General features: G+C 40.1%; 1 protein-coding gene across 26 annotated transcripts in view; it reads left to right on the top strand.

Moving 5' to 3' along the window:
* Nucleotides 1–25,287, top strand: part of Limch1 (LIM and calponin homology domains 1) — a 321,805-nt gene that overhangs the window by 231,513 nt on the left and 65,005 nt on the right. For 11 of the 26 annotated variants that reach the window (XM_074042367.1, XM_074042370.1, XM_074042358.1 and 8 more), the window contains exons 6-8: nucleotides 821–931; nucleotides 7,921–8,116; nucleotides 13,415–13,667. In XM_074042367.1, coding sequence (XP_073898468.1) covers nucleotides 821–931; nucleotides 7,921–8,116; nucleotides 13,415–13,667 — 560 coding nt within the window. Of the gene's footprint in view, nucleotides 1–820; nucleotides 932–7,280; nucleotides 7,580–7,920; nucleotides 8,117–13,414; nucleotides 13,668–14,598; nucleotides 14,845–21,678; nucleotides 21,985–24,988; nucleotides 25,232–25,287 lie in introns of those variants that run through there. The other 15 variants (XM_074042353.1, XM_074042351.1, XM_074042364.1 and 12 more) reach the window with 4 other exon arrangements.

The raw sequence follows: 25,287 nt of genomic DNA, 5'->3' as shown, positions 1-25,287 counted from the left end.
TCTTTAGCCAACTCCTGATGGGTTTTATTGGAAAGTCAAAATAAAGAGCATTTGCTTTTGTGGACAATTCTTTGAAAAGACAGAACAAAATTAATTTAGGACTGTAGCTTCAAACCATTGAATATTCATAGACATTCTTAAACATCTAAGGTTGTTTAATTGGTGGCAATCCTGTCAAAGCTAAAAAGTTCCCGTCTCAGATTAATGGGAATCTAACTAGACTCCCAGGCGAGGTAGCTGAAGACTGTACTGTTCATTGCGTTGCTTTCTTCTGATTTTAATTAGATATATTGTGTTGATCCCATGTTGGGAAGCACTAATTAACCTTTATCACTCCTTTGGGATTTTTGCCATTGGTCTTTGCAAAACTTCTGTGCCCACCAGTAAAAATTGGGGGCCTTCAAAAGTACCTCTATCAAAAGGAATTGACAGTCTCTTTCACTGCTTGTCTGGGTCCAAAAGTTTCTGAAAAAAAAAATAAATAAAACATTGCTGTCTAATTGTGAAACCTTCCTGTCATGAAAAAGAGTTTTGGAAGATTTCTTTTTCTTCTTGCAATCTAGAGATCACTTTCTCACAAGCTAACTGTTCCTAAAACTGGAATCTTACTATACCAAATCATGTTTGTGTGGACCAAGACAGCATTGGGCTCTTATTAAAATGATTTTGCATTTAATGGAGACTTCATGCACAGTGATTTTTGCAAATCAGTGTTGCACATTCTCTCCTTTCAGCTTTCGTGAACAGTATTGATTCCTCAATTTGAACATCATTTTTGAGGACAAATTCTCCTGCTCTTGTGCCTTGTGTTGTTTTACAGGTATTAGTGACCATTTACTGGCTGGGGAAAGCTGCAAACAGCTGTACATCTTATAGTGGAACCACACTGAACCTGAAGGAGTTTGAAGGATTGCTGGCTCAGATGCGAAAGGTAACTTAGCTCTTCTTCCACAGGATTTAGACAATGTGGGAAAGCAACACATTTCCTTATTTTTAAGATTATTACAATTCCCAGTGGTGGAACTGTTCAGGCCCAAGATGTCACATGCTCAAGGAAATGACCATTTGTCTTATCAATGATGTTCTCATGAATTTCACACCTACCTGAATTTTATACTCCTTGGAGAATGAAAGATCTGAGCTCCATCCAACTTTAATTCCAAAAGTGCAAATTCAGTCTGTCAGTATTTGGCCCTGGATGCCAAGGAGCTCAGGGCCCATTTTCTTGGCGGAGTAGTGCTTGAATTAAACAATGCAGTATTATACAGAAATGAACACTTGCTCTGCACTTTTAGCCTAAAGGTCATCTCGCCTGCCTGACAGTGCCTTGGTGTGGGTGAGGTGATGCCATCCAAGATCTTGCTTTGGCATCTGTCCTGAATAGGCTCTGAGTTACTGGAAGCATTTTCTTCTCATATGTATATCTGATGGCCGCTGCACTTGAGTGACCTGGCAACTCAGAATACATTTTTAAAGCTTGGTTTGTTTATTTGATGAAACATTTTCATTGAATATCATGAAAAAGCTTGATTTGATTGTGGGAAAGACTGACCAAAGGTAGGAATTTATCAATGAGACAGTGGAAGGCTTTGTGTGTACCTGCATGGTTCCTTTGGAAGGCTCAGCAATATAACTAACTCATACAAAAATTAATTTATAGTATGACCCAGGAAAAGCCCTCCCAAGCAGTCTTAATGAGCAGAGAAGGCTCATTTGCAATAAGAATCCATATATTTTGGATAAGGCCATATTAGATCTCAAATAATTGAGGACTTGCTCCTCCTCAACCCTCTACCATGCAAACAAAATCAACTAACAAGACCTCATTGAGAGACATTCAGTGCTTTACAACTTTTAATACTGAAAGCAAGAATTTCTTCCAGCTTTCTAACAATGTATTCTCCTTTCCTTAAACTAAAGCTAATAGAGTCTATAGTTAGCCACAGCCAGTCTGGCTTATGTGTGTCTAAGTGGAAGAAGCAGAGCTGGACACGTGGCTCAGTGGTAGAGCGCTTACCTAGCATGCAAGAGACCCTGGGTTTGATCCCCAGCACTGAAAAAATCAAAAATAAAATAAAATAAGAAATGGGGGGGAAGGGGGCAAAGCTTTGGTCACAAAAAAATGTAAATTAAATACCAAATAAGCACACCCATACGATTAAGCACTACACATTGTTTCTTAGCCTTATCTCTCAGTTGTCCTTAATTTTTCATTTAGCAATTCTTAGCAGAACTACAAAGATAAGTTCCAGTCTGGATTTGGAAAGTCTAAATGTTTGTATATTAAATTTCTACTTGAATTATTCGATGGGTTATCTTTGTAAAACTTGTTTAAAGCTTGATATCACATCTCTGCTGTTAGATTTTGTCAGAACTTGGTTCCCAGCAACTATTAGATCCTTTGATTCTCCTAGTGCTCCTCTCTACTGAGACAGTTACTTCAGCTGCCTTGACGTGACCTGATGTTAACAGCCATCACTCTTTAGAGTAAATGTAGGCAACATCACAGGGCACCATGCAGGAGTTAGCATCAGTAGACAAAGCATGACTCTTCATTAATGTGGCCAGCTGTGGTACTCCCAAATCACAGCTGCACAGAATAGAGAATAAATGACCTGAATTTTACTGGCCTATCTAAACACTTGGAATTAGCAGTTTTATCTATGATATATATTATCTCATTTTATGCTTAGCACTGGGTTCAGCTGGAAGATGCATAGTCCTCAGACTGAATCAGATAAAATTTTATTTCTAACTCACATAAATAAGATTTGGATGTGAGCAGTCCAGGGCTGGTATGGGTATTCCAGTCTGTTCCATGACAGAAGGCCCAGACCTTTCTGTCTTTTTTGTGCCACCATCTTCAACCCATGGCTTCTCTCCTGCTGGTCCAAGGTAGCTTCTCAGGCTTTCATTTTCCAGTCCACCATTAAGTCAGGAGGAAGGAGAAATGGGGGAAGTGGCTATACCCTCCCTTCAAATACTCTTCTTGGAAGTTACACAGTACATCCCTGCTATGGTTTGTCTGCCCCCCTGAAACTCAAGTTGCAATTTAATTGCCACTGTGATGGTATTGGGAGATGAGACTTTTAAGAGGTGATTAGGTCATGGGGAGTCCTTCCTTATGAATGGATTAATGCTGTTACTGCCAGAATGGGTTAGCTACCCTGTGAGGGACTTCTTTATAAAAATGAGCTCTTTTGTGCATACGCAACTTTCAGCCACGTGTTGCCTCCACCGTGTTATGAAGGCCCTTCCCAGATGCCAGCCCCCTGATATTGGATTTGTCAGCCTCTGGAACTATGAGGAATAAACTTCTTCACTTTGGTATTCTGTTACAGCAGCAAAAAACAGACAAAACCAAACCCCTACTTATATCTTACTGACTTGAACTTGGGCACGTATTCATACCCACCTGCAAAGAAAGACTTGGGAAAAGTAGACAACAGATATTGCAGGATAAATGGAATCTCTTCTGCACATATACGGGCTGAAATAAATTTGAAATTCAAATTTTTTCTTTAACAAAGGAGACTCGGCAGAATTTTTAATAGTCGTTTTTAGTGGGAGAAATGTGCATAACATCATTGGCTACAGGGCCACTTTAAAAAACCTGTAATACAACTAATGCACGCAGACCATTAGCACAGAATCTTATGCATGCATAGCAGTTATTCACAGATTGTTGCTGCTGCTGCGTACAAAAAGAATCTTTGCAGGCAGGGTGACAGACATCTGTCTATGAGCCCCTATATGTCAGGGAAGGCCTCCCAAAGGAGGGGTGCTTAAACTAAACAAAGGGGGTCTATTATAGGAATACTGAGATTGATCTGATGACAGATCTCAGGGACTGGAACTAGAAAGTCAGCAGTCTAGGTTCCTCCATCTTTCTCATCTCTTTCTCATCTCTCCTTGAATTCAATCTCTCTTCCATAGGCAGAAAAAACCTCTACTAGGGAATCTGGCTAACAGCATCTCCAGGACTACCTGCTTCTTGTTCCTGTCCCAGAAAGGAAAGGGGATGCTTCTCCTGGCCTCAGGTGTAGAATTGCTATCCTATTCCTGCACCAGGCACTGTGACCAGGGTCACATACATGTCACATACATGTGACAGGGTACCATACATGATTGCCCTACCTACCCCTGTTTTGGAGGTGAGAGTATTAACAGAAGAAAGAGAGAAAGAGAAGGGGACATGGCAGGTAAACAAATGCAAAACCTCTGTCCAAAATAGCTACTTTCATCAACTTTTCTTCCCTCAAACTGCCTTATTTTTTAATAATATTTACATCAACTTTATATTCATTTTTGTTTTTGTTTGTTTTTTGTCTTTTCTACTAGAACATGAGGCACTTATGGACAGGGTGTTTGGTAATTTTTGTGTAATGTATCTCCAAGGCTAGAACAGTGCTACACATAGAATGTGCTCAGTCAACATTGTAGAGTGAATCACTTCCACAACCAGTGTGTGGTGGGTAGAGAATGGGTGATCATGTTGGAAAGGCAGAACCCAGACACTCTGAAATATGATTCAGCTACCTTATATAACATAAAGGAAGCAGAAAATGTTGAGTGGTATAACAGAGACTCCTGGAGTTTCTCAGATACAATAAGTTACCCACTGGTCACCTCTGGCTCTCATCTCTCCAAAAGGGTCTAGGAAGAGAACAGGTAAGTAAAATACCCAAAAATCTCATGGAAGCTAGTAGTGCTCACCCTCTCATTAACCCACTTTTACCAGAACAAATAGCAACTAGCACAATAGGCTGACTTCAGTCTTATCTCCCTTCCCAGAGTGCTCTCTGTTAAAGACAGAGAGCTACTGGACTCCAGGATGAAAGGCACAGACAAGGAAATTAAACCCCATGAAAGGAGAATTTAGACTTTAGCCAGGCTTTGTGTCGGATTTTGTCTTCTGCACTCCCCCACAAGCTTCACTTGAGGTGACCAAAAACCAAAGTGTGGTGACTCACTGGAAGCCAATAAAATCGTATGTCTAGCACATATCCATATATTTATTTCTGGCTGAAGAGCCTGCCTCTTGCTTCACCCAAGGGTTTCAGCTTGGCCAAGGACAGCCACAGTGGCCTGGTTTTCACTTTTCAAACTAGCTGTGTCATTCAGTTCCCAGCTCATGTACTTGATCCAAGGTTTTGTTCTTGGCTTGCTACACAGTCATGAACATGGTGGCCCTTCTGTTTTTCTTTCTCATAACTCGCTATGAGAAAACAGCTGATGCTCCAAAAAGCATGTTGACTTTTCTTTTCTTCTCCTTTTCTGTATCTCTTTTCTGTATCTCTTCTCCTGTGGTTTATAGCATGAGCAAGTCTTTTTTTATATCACTTTCTCAAAAATCTAGTTTTGTAATGTTGCATCAAATAATTTGTAGGCATGTCACTTCCTGATCTGACCAGCAGCCCTGCTCCCTTGAGTGTCTGCCCTCCCCAATGGGAAACTGGGCCCAAGGCATCTTGATACAGAACACAAACATAGGACAAAGAAGAATATTGTGTGTGTGTGTGTGTGTGTGTGTGTGTGTGTGTAAAGTTGTGTCCTTAACTCAATTAATAAATATATAATTTCTATCTTGAAGTTTATATATCTGAGTGAATAAAGAATAGTAATTATAACCATAGCTGATACTTTCAGAATGCTGACTCTGCATCATGCCTTTTTCTGAATGCTCTCTGTGTATTAACTTGCCCAGCAGCCCTGTGAAACAGGTGTTAGTACTAGCCCCATTTTACTGATGAAGATCCTGGAGGTGAAATAAACACCTTGCCTAATGGTACACAGCTGGCAAAGAATGGAGCCAGAACTTAAACCCAGTAAGAATGGCTTCTGGGACAATGTTTGTAACCATCTTCCTCTCTTTTGTAATGTTTCTAGTTCAGTGACCTCTCATGAAGAACATGTAACTAGGGCCCATAAATCCAGGTTAGCCTCATCCACAGTGTAAGGAGGCCGTAGTGGAGTAGCCAGTAGTGGAGAAGAAGACCCAACAGAGCTGTAACTACATCAAAGATGATAGAATATGTTTCGATTTTACCATTGGGATTGGGAGACAGAGTCCTGTGTTGGAATCACAGCTTTGCCACTTACTGTATGACCTTAGTTAGTTAGTTACTTATCCCTGATTTTGAGTTTCCTCTTCTATGAAATAGAAGTAATGCTAACCACATCACTGAGTGGTCGTGAGGAGTAAATCATATCGTGTCCAAAGAGCATCACATACAGCTCCAGGCATATAGTGAGTGTTCAATAAAAGTGAACTTCCTTACTTAGCCATTTGGCCTAGTCTCAGTAGATAAATAATTCTCCATAATGACTTGCATTTCCAAAGAAATTGCATTTGAAACCATATCTAATTTAGGTCTATATTTTTCAGTGAGTCATGAGTTCTTCCTTTTCCAGCTCCTTGGGGCCTGGCTTTTGTTGCAAGGTTAACTTTTGACCTGCAAGTAAATGACCTTAATTTCCATAACTGGAATTTCTGCCTTCCCCTGGAGAGGCTCATGTGGGCTGTACTCACCCAGGCCATTTTGACAACCTATTCTTCAGGAGCATTAATCAGGTCCTCTGTGTAGAGGCTGCGGAGGTCGCTCAGCCCTGCCCTTGTCCTGTCCACACAGGCAAAACCCGTGTGTGTGCCTTGTGAATTACAGCCACTGCCACAGCGCACCCCCATGCCTCCCGCTGGGGAATGTGTCAGAGAATCTGATATAATTGATAGAAGCAGCCAGCAAAGGCACTTCCAGCAAAGGCATTGGCTCCCATGGGCATCTCAGACAGTCTAGACCAGTTTCCAAAACTGCTAACATGCAGAATATTTATTTATTTTTCATTTCTATTGGGAATGCAGAAGGGACCTTTGTGAGCATCTTGGGAAATCCACAGTGTGACACTGCAGTCTTTGCTGATGAGAACATGTCCCTTTGCCAGTGTTATCCACAGTCCTGATTTTCAGCGACAGTCTGGGGGATATTAAATTGAGGTTTATCTTTGAGTGACTGGAGTTATTTTTGTTTTCGTCAGTGTAGACTATTGTAATGAATGCTAAGACATTGGCGGGTACAAGGCTTTTATTATAACACGAGGGTGAGGATGGCTTTGCCTGACCTTTCTTCTGCTGGAGTTTCAGTGTTTTAGTATGTGCCGCTTGTGCTGGAAAGAATTTATAATCACAGGCTGTCAAAGACGGCCATTGTTCTCCCTGCTCTGAGCTTGTGGGTCAGCTACAAGTGCTCCAGCTCCCCCAGCGCCAAGAGCTGGCCGGGAGCTTGAGCATGCCTGGATTCTTCTGAGGCATCAGGAAAAGCGTTTTGCATATTTTTCATTGCTTTCCCCCCCCTCCAACTTTTTGCCTCAGAAAGACAGCTCCCTTTCAGAGCAGGAATTTCCCTCCAAGGTAGCAGGATATGGAATCCTGCTGCTCCAGGATTTTACAGTGCTGATTCGGCTGCAAAACCAAATGCTGCTTGCATTTGCCAGATAGCATAACCAGGAGCAGTGGCTCGGCCAAATGGGGGACTCTGTCCTGGACAGACATGCCATTATGGATTCTGAAAGACAGGTCAAGGTTAAGTTTTGGGCTTTTGTTTCCGTTTTCATCAATCCTTGCATTTTTGTGAATCCAAACTTTGTGCTCCTTTATTCTTACTTTGTTGCTTTTTTTTTTTTAACATTATAGAGTATTAGTTACTTGGGGAATTTTTTAAATGTACAATGTATATGAGTTTTTGATTGGGAAAATGTGGCTGAGGAACGGAATGATGACTTGTAGATGCAATCAGTCCTGTAACTGGTTGCTACAACCTTCCCAGACTGATTCAATATGCAGGATTTTTTTGAGACCTAATATTATAGGCTATATGTGTATTGCAGTAAAGTCTGTAATTCTTTTGTTTTACTTCTGGACAGGAGACCGATGACATTGAGAGTCCTAAACGCAGCATCCGAGACAGTGGCTACATCGACTGCTGGGATTCCGAGCGCAGTGACTCCTTGTCCCCTCCTCGCCACGGCAGAGATGACTCCTTCGACAGCCTGGACTCCTTTGGCTCCCGCTCCCGGCAGACACCTTCGCCAGATGTAGTTCTCAGGGGGAGCAGTGATGGTAGGTTGGAGTCTTCATAAACTGCACATTTTGTTGTTAATTACTAACAGGGGCTTGCATGGTCGTGGGCAGAGAGCTGGGTGCTGGGAAGGCAGACACCATATCCACCTAGCTGGAGCCTGCTAAGTCTATAAACTGATAGAAAAAAATGTCTTTGACTGTTGTTTTTCATGGTTCTCAGAATTTTGGTTGACTCTGCCAGAAGTTTATTTGAACACAGTCTCTGTGAGCACATCTTCTATTGGAAAGCGTGTTACATCATCCCTCCCTGGGTCTCAGTGAATTAAGACACTTTGCAGACTGTTAGCTCATAAAGTGGGCTGGAGTTGATATATTCTGGGTACCAGGAAGGAAATGTTTAGGGAGTACCACCCTGTATAAATGAAAATGGATCAACTTCCAGCAAGCTGGAAATGTACCACGCACACGTTTGTGAGAGTTCTGAAGCCTGGGATTGTGCAATTTTAATTGACACGTTTTTGGCAATCAGTTTGGTGCTTCAAATACCTGACCAGTTGGCTAGCACAATGCAGGTGGCCACTGGTGCACAGTGCACAACCCAGGCTGTCTGTTTGCCCTGAGGCTGGATTTGATTTAAATCCATGCATTCCATGTCACCTGTATGGAATGATGGTTTTTCTTTACAAAACTGTGTGGTCATGTAACCTGATATAAATTTAGTGTTTACTTTTTAGAAGCTGTTTGCATTAGTTATCTTGTCTCTTTGTATTTTTAGGAAGGGAAGGTGGCTTGGTTTTACATGTATAAACTTCTAGAAGAACACCAAGGCTGATGGGGAATTTTGTATTTGTTTCAATTTTTGCATGTGTTGATTGGTTATATTTCTGCACTTACTCCAACTCTTTGAGATCGAAATTATGTTTTGTAGCCAAAAGATCCTTTTGAGCTATAAAATTCTGTTACTAAGTTACTTGGGTATTTCTCATGCCCATGTTCGAAATTAGCACTGAGTATCTCATTTAATTATCAGTACAGATCTTGGAAATTTTTAGCATCTCACTTTGTTCTCCCACAGAGCTGTGAGACACTCCTTCTTATCCTTATTTCACAGATGTATCTTTAAGAGGTTAAGCGGTCATTAGGAGATTTTTTTTAAGTGACAAAAATCACTTTCGGCAAAACAGCATAACAATGTCAGCCTCAAGTGTGAGTCCACAACATATACTCTTAAGCTCATTCACTCATACTTCTTTCTCTTTGCTTAAGAAATGTTTTATTCTGGAATGACTGAACTAGAACTTATTCTTTTTAGCAATAGATTAGCCTTAGGGCCACATAGTATGAGACTCCTGAAGAATTCCTCTGTGAGTTGCCTAAAAACATTTCTAAAATTTTATTTGACATCTTAAGTACCACCCTTAAATGCCAAGTCTATGGTCTAATTAGGCTGTAACATAACCAAAACATAGATTTGCTTTTACAAAACATAACCAAACTAGCTTTCCCATATTGTTTTGATTGTTTTTTTTTTCAAGTATTGTATTTTTTTTTACCCTGGTTTTTTGTAACTGGTAATACAGATACTTTCTTCTGTCACCAGTTTCCAGGGGTTCAGAATTTATAATGAACCACATCTTGAAGGGATTTGAGATGATGATTACTAATATTATACTAATATATACCGAGGCAAAATTTAGTTTGCAGCAATTAAGACTGATAAGCTAGTGTCTGTTTATAAATGTGTTTCTCCATCTAAATAATAACTTGACTTGAGCCTTACAAAACATCATTATGGAAAAAAAGCATCTTACACAGATTTCACCAATCAGCCTGATACCTTAGGGCTTATGTTCCTGTAAACTAATCAAGACCTAATGAGGTTTTTAAAGAAAAACAACACTTTTTTAATCTGTCTTTTTAAAAATGCCATATAATTTTAGCCAAATACATGTTGGATTTCATAAGAGTCTATAGTATATTTTTTAATGATACTAATCAAGAAGATTGCTAGTCCTAACAAACACTTCCAAATTTGGAAAGCATTTTTTGTTAAATCTTGAAAATTTATATCCTAGGACTCACAGCCAATTAGGTTGTGAAATTCTTAACTCCATATTGAGTCAATATGGAGAACTTTCATTTTATTGTTTTTTTGGTACCCACTGATCCATTCAAAAAAGACAGTCAAGAGCCACACTCAGGAGAAGTGCCAGGATGCTGTGGGTTGGACACAGAGCTTCCTGTAGTAGATCTCCAGGTGACCCAGTCAATCATCTTTCTTGTTAGGCACCCAATGAATCCCTCCTTCACCTTCACTAGCATCCCCTCTGGGGCCACTTACTAAACTTCACTGAAGAGAAAATACAAAAGCTTCCTCAAGTGCCTTTAAACTTAATAATGCATTTCATAAATATGATCTATTGTGTTAAATGGACAGTCTTATATTTTATATAAAAGATGAATTCAGAAAGAGAAATAGGAATATGAGCAAAAAGTACTAGTAGAAGATTAGAAAGCAAAGTGCTGGGGAGTACATGGCAAAGATAGGAAAAGAAAGAAGGAAGGAAAGGGAAAGGAAGGGAAGGGAAAAAGAAGGGGAGGGAAGGGAAGGGAAGGGGAAAAGGAAGGACAGGGGAAGGGAAGAGAAGGAAAGAAGGGAGGAAGGGAGGAAGGAAGGAAGGAAGGAAGAAAGGAAGGAAGGAAGGAAGGAAGGAAGGAAGGAAGGAAGGAAGGAAGGAAGGAAGGAAGGAAGGAAGGAAGGAAGGAAGTTCAGGCCCTACTTAGTTATTGGAAGGGAGAGAAAACTAGCCACATAGAAAGGGTCAGACTTTGATCAAATAATGTCATCATCATGTGCTCTGTTGAAAATACATGGAGAAGCCACCCTAGTAAATTTCTGTGTTCACAGGATGAAGTGAAACCAAAATCTTTTGGAAGTCTTGGCTTTAGATAAGACCAGCTCTAACATTTACCAAAGGCCTATCATGGCAGCCTCTTCCCAAGGGCTTTCTGTCATCTCATTTATTCCTTATGACACCCCAGGAGAGCAGTATAGTTAGCTCTGTATAGTCCATGAGGATCTGAGGTACAAAGAGTGTGAATTGCCAGGGCCACACAGCTAGGAGGTAGAGAAGCTAAAATGAGACCCTGTGCTTTAAGTCCATAAAGCTACACTTCTTTCAACTGAGTCATTCTGTCCTGGGTCACTTACAAGTTAATGTTTCTTGAAATGTCTGTTTAAGACATTTACTATAGAATAATTCTGGAAGGGGAAATGATGAGCTTATGTGTTAAACAACATAATTTTGAGTGTTTCACTCAGTATATTATGATTATATATTTTAGATATTATATGATTTTGGAACTGAGGGATCTGAAACAACTCTTATTCATTGTAAGCTTCCATAGCTGATGGCAGAGTCATTTTCATTCATTCATTCATTTGCTCATTCAATGCAGTGCAGTACTTCCCTTAGTCAGGACACTCTAAGCAGAGGACATTTTTCCATGAGAAGTGTGCCACAGACGACAGAACTGGGAGTCTGGAGAACAGAACCCAGATTGTCAGCCCTGTCACTAACCAGCCAGAGGGGCTCCTTTGTCCTCTCTGTGCCTGTTTCCACATGTATCAAATGTGACTAATGTGAGGTGGGAAAACAAATCAAAGGGCTTGGCAAGGCAAGGTGGTGTTAGTGTTTGTTTGTAGAGAAATTCACAGGGGGTTCTAAACATTTTATTTTGACACTGAGACAGACATACTTGGTAAGACTTACCGTGGAAAGGACGCTGAGTAAGGAATCAAATACTAACAAGTCACGAAATGGTCAAATTTTCAGAAGGGAGACTGAAGGCAAATGGCATGAATAATTCATAAACTGAATATTTCATGTGCAACAATGAACAGATTGTTTATAGCCAATGCTCTTTAACTTTTACAATTTTTAAAAAGCTATTATAGCATTTAATCTCCATGGCAAATCATTTCTGTTTCACAGAAGAGGACGGTCAAGTGCGTTAGAGATGAGCCTAGGAGCCCATAGCTCATTTCTAATAGATCCAGAACTGTTATAACATAAAGAGTGGGCAGCATTTATTAAACCCTCAGTAATAGGTACAGGACTAATGGTTCTTCATGGAGCCAATCCTCCCAATAGTCCTATGAATCCGTGATATTATTATTCTCATTTTACAGATTGGAAGGCAAAGGCTTACAGTGGTGAGGTAACATGTGCAAAGTCTCATAGTTAATAAGATTAATGAGTAGCAGAACTCAATTTGACAGGGATCTGACTTTAAACCCCATACACTACCCTATCTGCCAAGCTGCCACGTCTCTTGGCTTTTAGTTGAAGACCCTTTTCTTAAGTATATAGGGCTTTTTCTATTTGTTCTCAATAGAGTTGAATGACTTTGTAATGCTCTCATTGATTGAGTTTTCAACCACCATTAAAGTGGTGGTTACTTATATGATTGTGTTTGTCTTTGTGATAGCTTAATTTTAATAGGTCTTAGAAATCTAATGAGATGAGACTCAGGTAACAAGAATATAATACAGTTATTGGGCTATTGCTCAACAGAAGGCTGATGTAGGCAATATGGAATTCCTTTGCTTTTTATAAAACTCTTTTTAAACTAAACCAATCCACTTATTCATCAGGTAAAAGCTGAAGACTATACAGCTCTTGTTCTAAAAACACAGGGTAGAAAACAGAATGTTCCAGAAGAGAGCATAGGACCATGGGGACTGCAGGAAGAAAAGCTCATCCCCCCTAGGAGAATTGGAGAAGAACCACTTATTAGAGGGCAAACCCTGGGTATAATCCAATTGGTCACTTTTCTGAATTCCTATTGTTTTTATACATCTGTGCTCCTTGATTATAACTTGGTAATTCCTCTTGGTATTTCGTGGTAGGTTAAAGATACTTCAAAGTCAAAATCTTTTCTGGTTCTTACTTGTCAGAATGTCCAGCCCAGTGTATGACATGCAGCAGGAGCTCAGTAAAAACCTTCATTGGAGAATTGAGGAGATTTTCTTTCAAGAGTTGCGAATCAGTTCTAGTGCAAATGTGTTGCTCATTGTACTTCCAGATAGTTAGGCTTACCTCTGTTTTGTTTTTTAATTTGGCATTTATTTTTTGCTTTTCCTAATTATAATCAAGAGCTGTTCCCAGAGTAGACTCATTTACACTGATACTTTAGATTTGTCGAGTGACTAACTTAAGAAAGGAATCCCTGGAACCCACTAATTTAACCACACCCCTAACACTGCAGAGTTACCATTGGGTTACTTTCCTGCTACCCAGCACACTTTTCCAGCACCCATCCTGTCTTCCCCAGGGAGAGGAAGCGACTCTGAATCTGACTTGCCTCACCGGAAGCTGCCAGATGTGAAGAAGGATGACATGTCTGCACGGCGGACTTCCCATGGTGAGCCAAAATCAGCAGTGCCTTTTAATCAGTACCTTCCGAACAAAAGCAACCAGACAGCCTATGTCCCTGCTCCTCTGAGAAAGAAGAAGGCAGAGCGGGAGGAATACCGGAAGAGCTGGAGTACCGCCACCTCCCCCCTGGGCGGGGAGAGGCCCTTCAGGTAAGGCCTGAGCCAGCTGTCCCCTTCCTGCTAAAGCTCCTGGGTACAAATGGGGTTAAATAACCAGTTCTGTAATAGATGCATGATTACTAATGGAGGTGGCAGGACAGTTCCTTGGAGAGAGCTTGTCACATTAAATATCAGCTTCGTGAAGGCTCCTCGAACCATGTCTAGGTATCCAACAAATACTTGTCTAACAAGCAGATGTTTGAGACCAGGTTCATTGGCAGGACATGGACAACAGATCTGTCACTCACATCCTAGTGTGTTGACTGCCTGACTCCTGATCCTCTTGGATTCGTTGTAAAAAGACTATTCAAAATTGGGTGTAAGTCATGTAGTTGTACGATCAAGTGTGTAAATGACGCATGGAACAGGTCTCATACTCAATGTAGAGACAATGATAACAAGTGCGAGAGACACTGGATTTGTGATCTCTGTGAAGAGACAAGCAGCGTTTTCCTTACCGTCTATGTTTATGTCTGTATTTGGCCAGCGGGTGTTTACTGAGCATTCGCTTTGTAGTTGATGCTGTCTTTTAGGATTTAGGGGCAAAAGATAAATAAGATAGAGTCTCTGCATTCAATAATCTTATAGTAAAGGAAACTTTTCTTTCTACTATCTGTAATGTTTCTGTTGAATAAACATTTTGTTAAGAGTTTTAATTATTGATCAAAACTAATGAAGTTTATCTTTTTAATGGAAAAAGTTTCTTCCTTGCAATATCAAGTTTGGAATAGCTCTGAATGATGACAGTATGAGGCATGTTAATGAACAAAGGACTTCATTTAATTGTCTTCACATTGTCAGGGTCATGCTTAGATTTTTTTTTTCTAAGTGAAAAGTATTATCAGAATGGCTGGGAATGACATGCAGTCTGTTCTCCAGGCCAGTCTGTTAGCTTGGTAAACCCTATTGTCCAACTCACTAGTTATCCTGAAACGATAGAGGAAGAGGGAAGCGAAGTGGGGTCTCCTGGTGAAGAAGACCCCCTGGACAGCCCTGCTGTGGGGTTAGAAGTACCCCACAGCAGCAGTAAGGAGAAGCCTCCTTCAGGGGGCACTGTGGAGGCACCAGCTCCCAAGTCTGAAGACAAAGACGCTATGGAAATCCAAAAGCGCAGACGGCTGGAGCAAGCTGGAATCAAGGTCATGGCCGCAGCACAGCGCTTCGCCAGGTTAGCTCTGCTGGCTAGTGGCTGGCCTGGCTGGCCTGCATGCCCGCGAGTTTGGAATCTATGTTATAGTGAACTTCTCATGGGTTATTTCCCACTTCCTGCTTGTCCATTGCATTACTCCTCCCTACTCTGAACACAAATAAATAGACACTCGTCATTGCCTGAGGGCATGTTTCTTGCTGGGGTCCTTGGCTATTTAAAATGAGGTAGAGTGTGAGCTCCTTCCTGCTTGACTAGAATTTGACCTAGTCCTGCACTGTGGTCAGTCATTTGTGGGCTGCTGAATTTACCTAGCAATAATTTTTTATTTTTCTTTTGTTGTGGCTTGTTAATTTTCATGCTATTCCTAAATGGCTCACTATCTCACTAGATAATTATCTTCACACATCACTAGAAAATAGTGCCTTGAAGTGGGAAACGCTGTCTTTAGAAAGAATGGCTGGCTAACAAAATCCAGACTTATTCCCTTAAGACTCTGGTCTTAAGTAGGATTGAATTTATTTAATTCCTTATTTTCTAAAGCATGTTGACTCAAAAACAAAGAATGGAGTAATTCTCTTAATTATGACAAAGGCATTAGTGTATAGTCCTGGTGGCTTCGTATTACATGTGAGCTGGAGACTGTCCACGATCGAAGCCCCAGGGAACCCTAGCTCTGCAGGTTTATGTACTGTTTTGAAAAGCTGATTAATCCTTCTTATATAATAATGACCACAATGATACTAATCAACAATATTGCAGCCAGTAGCTATGTGACAAGTTGACATTCATAGGGATTTCACAATTGAAATTCCTTTGCCACTTGCTGGTCTATTTAATTCTAAAGGACAGGTGATATACTCATTTTTCAGAAGAAACTGAGGATTGGTGATAGTAAGTGACTAGCAGAGCTGGTCACAGCTGACCTGGTGGCCAGATTCAGGTGCTTTAGCCACAGCTTCCTCCCATGCATATAACAGAACATTCTCCATTTTTCTATACAAGCACAGATGCGGTTCTTTCTGCGGTCTAGGTCTTAATTGAAATATCCAGTGTTGACTTAAATGGATTTAATCCTAGAGTAGCTTGTATTGACTTAAAAAAAAAAGGGGGCATGCTTCTTCTCTGTCTATGGTATCCCACAGATAACCATGCCTATCCTAAACATGTATGTGCTTTTAGAAATTCTAGCCTAAAATCATGCTTGTGTTACAAGAGAGCATTTCAGCTCTCTGAAATAAAATGAAGAGTAATATCATAGAATCTTTTTAAATCCAGATATTCTTTGAATTTTGAAAAGACCTCATGAGACATTACTTTTTTCTACATCCCTAGAACATCTACTTGTACCAGAGATCAGATTAGATGCTGAGAATACAAAAAATAAATAATATTCCCTTACCATGTGCCATTTGCAGACTTCTCTTGCTTCTCTATTAATGTCTAAGACACAATAAGAGTATATACTAAGTTAAATAGATAAACGTATGAATTTATATAAAAAAACCCTCTTAATCTTTATATCTTTGATATACATACCTTCATGTTTATCTTATCTGTGAAGTTTTAAACAAAAATTTACCAATGACACTATCATGTTTAGAGTCTGTAAAAGAGCAAGGGTTGGTGAGCAGGAAGTTACATTGAGCTAAGTGGACACTCAGAAATTCTGACAATGTAGAAAAAAGAAGTCACACACTGAGTAGGAAATCCACAAATGTCCTGTGCCATAACTGGGAGCCATATTTAACAACAAACAAAACATTGAGCTTTATGACAACTCCCATTCAATATGCAAACATAAACTCATAGTTCAAAATATAATTCTGATAGATGCGTATTATCTTTATCTCTTGGTCCCATCTATGTTATCTGGCTTAATTTTACCTGTTTTCACCCAAATTAACTCTAGGAAGCAGAAACTTACCTCAGACCTTCTAACTTAGCAATTTAAAACTGGGGTTGGGTTTGGGACAATTAAGCATGTCCCTAGAGAATGCCCCAAATAGCAAAACAGTATAGCTTCTTCAATCATCCAGAGTTCATTTGTTAGCCAGATTTTACAGCTGCTAGTTCACGCATAGAGATTTTATATGTACCATGCCACCAGCCTGGCGTGTCCATGTTTTTTGTTACTGAACTTTTTGCAAGCCACAATAGAGTTGAGAGTCATTCTAAGTTTATCCACACTTGGGGTCCCACTTTTAATGTGGCTGAAAGTTACTTAACTGGAATGCCATGCATATCATGAAGAAGTGAAGGATTCTTGGTGTCTGGAAAATAAGAATATAAATCATTGAAGTATGCCAATGTCTCTCAATGCATTTTAACTGACATCCACGTGGATCCTGGCAATCACCATCTTTAGACCAACAAGAGGCCCAAGATATTTCTCGGGGCCCATTTCTCAGCTGGGAAAGTCTGTGTTTGCAGAGACAAGTGAGAGTGTGGAGAGTGTGATGTGCAGGGGCCGGGGCATACAGAGGAAGAGCAGAATTTTACTTTTGTAAAGCATTCTTCATTTGCTTTTCCAAGGATTCTCAAATACCTCCATGCATTACTTTTAAGACAACATACAAAAGTAGCACAGATGCATGGTATTCTGTTTTCATGGGGTTAGAAACCTAGAAGTCCCGAGCTTCTTGTGAAACCATATATTAGGAGGTATCTTAGCATCAGGTGACAGAAAGTAGGACTTCTTAATAAATGTGTGGTATTGACTATTTATTAGAGTTTCCATCGAAGTAAAAAAGTATATAAACTACTTTTTCTCCCATTTTATTTTATGATCGTGTTAACTTAATTACTCCTCTCCCCCACAATGTAAGCCTCTGCCAAAGAAGCCAGATTTCTGTTTTTAAGAGGATAAAATAAGAACCAAGATTCACTTCCCCTGAATTAAAATGCCATGGAGATTTGAGTTCTCTTACTTGGTGTTTCCCATTGGAGAAGTAAACTTTTTTTTTTGGACTGAATTATAGGTTTCACGTGATTGTACTTCTTTTCTAATTGTTTTCGTATGTTTCAGCACTCAGGCTTTTTTGCTAGTCTGTGAATCTTCTCGACCACATAGTAATTAATTACAGAGGGAGAAAAATCTCCGAGGAACAATAGACATTTTAGAAATCTTTAGAGGAAGAGCAGATGTAGCTGAGTGCCAGACATTTTCTCCCACAGCTCTCCTTACAAATGCTGGTTCCCTGACTCGTACAGTACAGATCCTGCAGTCTTGGGACCAGGCAGATACAGAACATGCACGACTTTGTCACTTTGGATGGTAGCTGCTCTGCTTAGAGGTGGGGTGAGCAGAGAGGTGTCTGGTGTTGCCAGTGACATTCCCAAGAGGACTAACAGGCTTTTCTGGAGAGCCCAGTTTCTTTCAATAGAACAGACTGACTGCCAAGTTGAATTGGTTGCTTATGCATTGCCAAGTGAAAGGATGAAAGAAAATGCCAGCTCTTCCTTAGTTTAAATCATTGTCTCATTCACTTTGAAATATATAAGCCTTAGAAACTTTGAGACCTATCCCATGTGTTGGGTCTGTAATCTGTCCTATCATGACAGTCTTACTTGTTTTAGATGAGGGTGGCAGTGTTGCCAGGTTACAGGCAGAGCTCTGCAGTTCTCATTGCATATGGACTGTATTCCTTTCCAGTGAGTGTGGTCCACCAAGCAAATCCTTTTTCCCAAAGCAACTCATCTATGAATGGCTTGAAAGAAATTAAAATGCCAAACCTCCCTGTAAATATGTAGCCAGACAGCCTGAGTCTGCTGCTTATTGAAAGTGAATTTACCTAAGTTCATATGACTTGAACTAGAGGCTTTAATATTCTCCTCTGCAAAGTGGGTGTCATAATTCCTAGTGTGTAGGGGTGTCATGAACAGCAGTCTTCTGGAATGTACTAACTGCTCAGAGTTGTAATTGCTGAAAAATAAACTAAACTATATCAAAGGTTCGCAATATACTGCCCTTAAGAACCCTCAAGAAAAAGAAACTGTACGTTACAAAGTACTGATTTCAGTAAGTAGACACCTGTAATTACTTTTATGTATCTGCCTTAGACATATCCCTTGTTACTGCATGGCCAATGGTGCCAGCCCAAATTTATATCATTATTTTTTCCTTTCTCTGAGTCTTCCTTGAAGCTCTGAATTGACAGAATTCACACAATTAGCAAAAATCAATCATTGTGACAATTTTTCAAGTGGGCGGGGAATATCTTTAAGCAGCAGATGATATGGAAACTTTCTTCCACCTCCTTTTTTTTTTAAGTCCACATGTCTAAATGGAGATCACTTGAAATAAGTCCTGCCACACTGGGCATTTAGCCTAAAAAGAAAAACACCAGGGGAATTTGTAGCCTGGCTAGGCTCACATGATGCATGGGGTACCAGATTCTCCCTGCTAAATTGGCATTGCAAATTGGCAGGGTCATTTGCATAAATGCATACTTTTTATTACAAAGAATTCTGCCTGAGATGAAGCCAAGGCCTCCTGGTAAAAAGTAGAAAGAGTGCCACTCTGGGGCTTATGAAATTCAAAGCTTGGGATCTGCTCCTGCCCTGGGGTCTGAGTGTATGTGAGGTGTGTGCTTCCCCACTGGGGTATCAGTTTGAAAGGGCTTTGTAAACTATATAGTGTTGTGCAAAATTGTAAGGTATGGTTGGTTAGCATTCTGCTACCATCAATCCTGACTGAATGTTGCTGTCTATAACCAGCAATGCAAATCACAGCTCCATTCTAAGTACAGCTCAGGATCCCTTTGTTTAGTAACCAAATTACTTCCCTTTATCCTGTTCTCACAGTAATGATAATACCTTATTTTTTTGTCTGATGGTTCTGCTTTCAGAACTGTTCCTGGAAGGGTTGTTTGCTCAGTGAATAGTACAGTGGTCTATTCTTTGTCATAGAACAGGAGTCAAGGCTGCCTGGGTTTGCATTTTAACTTAAGCACTAGCTCTTTGACCTCAGGCACTTTTCTTAGCCTAATCTTGCTTACAGTTGATAAAATGGGAATAAGAATAACATGGATCTTGCAGGATTAGTGTTAGAATTAATTTAGGAGAAATTCTAGTATATAATTTGTACTCAGTAACATTAGCCACCTTCATTATCATCAATGTGCTTTATACATGATGCTTTAGAAGAAATAATTCAGTGGCCTGTCAATTTTCATTGACCATTTTTCAGGGCCATAGTCACCCAATCTGAGTTGGGCTTTGCCAAACATATTGACTAAATAGGCAGGGAGTAGCATGAGCACAGTTCATAGAGGGGCCAGGCAGGAGACTGCTAGTTGGGTGTGCAACTCAAAGAGCAGGATTTCATATTTTAAGAAATAAATTTATTCAGGAGCAAAACATTATGGCCACTCAAATTCCATGTTTTAAAATTTCATTGAGAACAGTGGTAAACAGTGAGAAGGTATTTTCTGGGCATGACTGAGGATGCTGTAACTTTCCAAAAGCCAAAGGGAAAGGGGCCTCATGTTGCCCTAAGATGATGACCTCTATAGAACAGTAGGAGGCAAAGCAAAGACTAGTGGGCCAACTGGTCAACCAAAGTACACAATTTCATTGATTGCTCTACTCTCAGACTAATTCCTCCTATCTTCATTTCTGAGATGGGTTTGTCCTTTGAGGATAAAAATGTGCCCTTAATCCTGTCAGAAAGCCCATATAAAGTATGAAAGTGAACTTTCTTTAGAAATCAAGGCATTTTATTCTCTTATCATCTTTATGAACTGAGAAGATAATAAATGATGAAAAAGGCATTAACATTTTATTATTTAGAAACAAGGCAGTCTGTGAGTAGGTGGAAGGGTTGGGTGTTATTTGAATGCCACATAGGTACAATTTCTCTATTCCCTCTGACCCCAGAACAAAAACAAAAGCAAAGGAGAAAGTAGCAAGAGTCTTTAAGATCACAGCCTGATATTCCACCATTAAACTGCATGCCTTTAGCCACATGAAGCTTCTATTTTAAAAAAGCTCTCTAGACTCCTTTGCAAATGGAAATAGTCTATAGTACCAATTTCAAAACCATTTTGGCAAAATGTCTTTCTACAATGTGCAGGACATCTTGCTTATAACAAAGAAGCAGCCCTGAGAGGAGGAGATTTAAGGAAGAAGAAGAGGTTGCTGATGGGAGATTGTGGGGCAAGATAAGCTTTTATGTCTTGGGTTCCTCCTCTGAGTGGTCTTAAACTATTCCAGATGTTTCAGGTTAGTTCAGTTTAGCAGAAGGACTTTCCTTATACTTTGCAGTCTGGCATACATTGTAAATGTGCTGTCACATAGCTGCATTCACTAGTTTTCCCCCAGACCAGTTTCTTGGTGGCTGGTGTTTTCCTCTGTGAGCCAAGAATGAATCGAAAACCTACTGGGTACATTACTAACATGATAAAGAAGAAAAAACAACAACAAAGAGCTTCCTACTTTTTCCCAATTTCATGAAAAGAGTCTAGAGGTGTGGACTGTATGGTAGAGTGCCTGCCTGGCAAACACAAGGCCCCGAGTTCAAACCCCAGTACAGCCAAAAAAAAAAAAAAAATCATGAAAAGAATTTGGATTGTCACTTTCAGAGCCATTTAGGATCCTGCTTTTTTGATGCTGATGAAACTCTGCAAATTAAAGGAATTTTTAGTATTGCTAGCATCTGGTTGCATTCAAAGTTTTAAAATCCACCCTAACGAGGTTACAACTCTGGAATACAGTAATAAGGTGATGTAACTTAAACTAACAATGTTGAGAGGATGTTTCACTAACAATACAGTTGTCTGCCTGGAGGTGGGGATTTCAAAGCATTTTTTGTCCTGATCACTTGTGGAGTTCCATTTAATTTTGCTCTATTAGTCAAAAGCATTTAAGTGAAGAGAAAAAAGAAGCTGTTCGTGATATTGTCCTTCGCAAAGAAAATCCTTTCCTGACCCACCAACATGGCAAAGATTCGGAGTCAGAAGATGAAACTGCATGTCGTCTGCCTGACCTTGAGAAAGATGACTTTGCTGCACGGAGAGCAAGGATGAACCAAACCAAGCCAATGGTGCCATTGAATCAACTCCTGTATGGGCCTTATCGAAAAAAAGACACACAGAAATCAAATAGCAGCAAACAGCTCTCAAAGAGACTCTCAGACAACAAAAGTCTAGAATATAAAAGGTGTGCACTGTGTGTGTCTATAAGAGAGAGAGGATATACTTAAGCAAAGGAGATTTGTACGTAGCCCTAGTTACATGTACCTTGATGTGGTGGCTGATTTTGAAGTGCATTCCAGATATCCAGTCTCCCGTAACTGCCTAAATGTAGATGGCAAACAGCAGAGTGGTGTGGCCAACATAGGGCAGAATTTGCCAAACAAATGCTGAATTCTAGCATGTGGGTGTGCTGAATCAGGGCACATCACCATGTATGGTGCTGGTGTCATAGATTGGAATCAATGGCCAACTAGACACATGCTGTTACTTTTCAGAAAACAGCTAACTCTCAAGACTACTCCAGCCCATTTGAAGAGGCATAAAATGCAGCTCTTCCCTTACTGCACACTCCTCTTTCCTATTAGCAACTTTTAGATGTTAGAAGAAAGAAAAATGAGGCTTGCTCTTTCTTCTCTCATGCTGGCAAGATCACCTGAACAAATGATGAGTACTTTCCATTAAAAAAAATTCTCAGGCATGTAATACACTTCTGTGTGTCCTATCATGGAAACTTTTTTTTCTTTTGTCTTTGGTTTTCCTCAAGGGAAACTTTTTAAGTGAGTTTCCTTCTCCCAACTTTTCCCCTATCATCTTAACACAGGTTGAGCAGCCCCAATCTGAAAACCCAAAATCCTAGATTTTTTGAGAACCAACATGACACCACAAGTGGAAAATTCCACACCTGACCTCACATGACAGATAAAAGTTGAAATGCAGGTGCACTAAAAATGTCATGTAAAAATTGCCTTCTGGCTATGTCTATAGTGTATGCATAAAACGAAAAATGAATTTCAGATTTAGATTTCAGTCAAGAAGTCACATTATATAGGTGCAAAATATTTCACAATCCAAAAAAAAATCTGTAATCTAAAGCATTTATGATCTCAAGCATTGGAGAAGTGAATTGGAGAAAGGAAAATTGTAGTCATATGGGATTCGGTAAGTGATTTTTGTCCTAAGAGAGACATGATGTCATTTAACATCTCTGCTTGCTAAATTTTATCCTGCAGAGTTATTTTCTTATGTTTTTCCTCATATCAAAATCATTTAGAGTTAGCATCTTCATTTTTTTTTTTTGCCCATCAATTTAGAGGTTTTGAAGTCTGTTGAACTAAGAATATCATTATCTTAGCTGTGCTTTATACAATTAAAAATGGCTCCCTGGGTAGAGTTACTGAACTTAGTGGAATAGTTGGTGTTAGCTGGGTTTTGTTTTGTTTTGTTTTTAAGGAAGTACTGGATTTGAACCTATTGAAATGTCCCTGAGTACAGAGTAGGGCTAGAGCAGAGAAGACCCAGCACCATTTTTCACAGGACATATTATAGTTTCAGGAGGCCCTGGGCCTGTGCAGTTCTTGTTGGAAGGCCTTATGGGAGGGATCAGTTTTTGCAAGTTGAACGAAGACTTTTGGATAACTGACTAGCTCATAGTCATATTGATGGTGATCAGCAATTTGAGTTAGGAAGAGTAGCTTTTGTATCTCTCTTTCTCCTCCCTGTAATTTTAATTCCTGATGTTCCTAGCTGTATTTGTTGTCACCTGACTCTGTGTTTGGGGCCACAGTTCTGGGTCTAGGGAAGACCACAATTTCTCTAGAGAGCATCAAAGAACTGATAAACTAAATAAAGCTGAGTGTCTAGTGGCTTCTTTGCTATGCTATTCCTTAATCTCTTTCCATAGACTAAAATTACATAGAAAATTCTGTAGCCTTACTATTGGAATAGGCTTTGCAAAAACACCAAATCATCCAGGTAACAACAGAGTACCTCTTGGTAGTCCAAGCCAGAAGGCTTGGAGGATATATATTGAAGAATAAGTAGGCCCTATTTGTGTATGTTTTGGGGATTTTTCTATCTTAAGAAGCTTATTTAGCCAATTAGAAATTGACTTTTAGGTAGAGGCAGGAGGATTTTTATCTGACAGGTCAGGGCAGTTAGTGAGATCCTATCTCAAAGAGAAAAGCAAAAGAGTTGGGGTATGGCTAAAGTAGTAGGATGCTTGCTGAAGCACTGAGTTTGAGAAATTTTTTGAATATTAACTTTCAATGTGACAGAATGTTTTTACATATAGATGTCACAGTTTTGCCAGTTAATGTTCACTTATTAGGAAAACAATTGAAAGAATCATTTTAGCATCCAGAGAGGTTTACTAGCACAAGAAACACACGAACTTGACTCTGTCCATCCAGCTGAAGAGCAAATTCCCTCTGTCCTTCACATTTCCAGTAGCCAACCCTGTAAAACAGAGCCTGAGGTTGAATGTTGAAACTTTCTAGTCTGAACTGACTTAAATGTATTTCCTGGAAGTTGTGAGTTTCTGGTTGGGATATTTCATATGTGAACAGCATTCCGGCTATCTCTAAACTAACCCTAGAAATCGGATCATGCAGAGCTCACTACTAACATTTTACTAATGCAATAAAAAAAAAAATTCCAAGAGGGCTAAGAAATTCAATTAGAAAACTTGAATCCATTACAGTAACTTAAATAGAGTGGGAATTGGGCATCAGAAATGAAAACTCATTACCTTTCTGTTTTTATGCGGGACTGGGGCTTGAACTCAGGCTCTTCACCTTGAGCCACAAGATAGGGTCTCACGGAACTATTTGCCTGGGCTGGCTTCAAACTGCAATCCTCCTGATCTCTTGTCTCCTGAATAGCTAGGATTATAGGCGTGAGCCACCAGCCCCTGGCTCATTACCTTTAACAGTCTTCCAGAGAGCCCTGGCTTGACTAGAGGCTATCATCTGCTAGCAAAAAGTCTTTCTTGTTACCGTGTCAAGAAGGCATTGTAGATGATAGCAACCACAGCCCCAATGATCCCATAATTTGAGAAAGGGAAAGGTTCTTCTGTCCTTTTCTTCTGGCCTCAGCCTCTCTGAATTTCCATGCTTGACTTTCTGTTTATCTGCTCCCTTTCCTTCAACCTGATTTTTCCAATGCTGTGGGGGACTGGATCAAATTGACAGAAACCAGGGCCAACCAGAAGAGGTGAAGTCAGTGGTGACATGTAATGTACAAGCTCAGGAGAGTGGACCAGTGGCAGGAGGTCTCAGGAAGATGCCAGGCCTTCACAAGGATGACCTGGCCCAGCGGAAAATCCAGGGCAGCCTTGCCCCTCACCGCGAGGCTCCAAGCTTTATCAAACTCTCCGAGATTACAGAAGCCGACTTGGAGACGTGGGAGCGACTGAAAGTGTCAGGAAAGATGAGGTGTGTCATGTTTTCCCCTTGCAGAGGTATTATTTTACATTGAAGGAGAAGTCCTT

This window comes from Castor canadensis, chromosome 9 (genome assembly GCF_047511655.1).
Source record: "Castor canadensis chromosome 9, mCasCan1.hap1v2, whole genome shotgun sequence".
Lineage (NCBI taxonomy): Eukaryota > Metazoa > Chordata > Mammalia > Rodentia > Castoridae > Castor > Castor canadensis.
The sequence above is the reverse complement of the archived record's forward strand: the minus strand, read 5'-3'. Positions and strand labels throughout refer to the sequence as shown.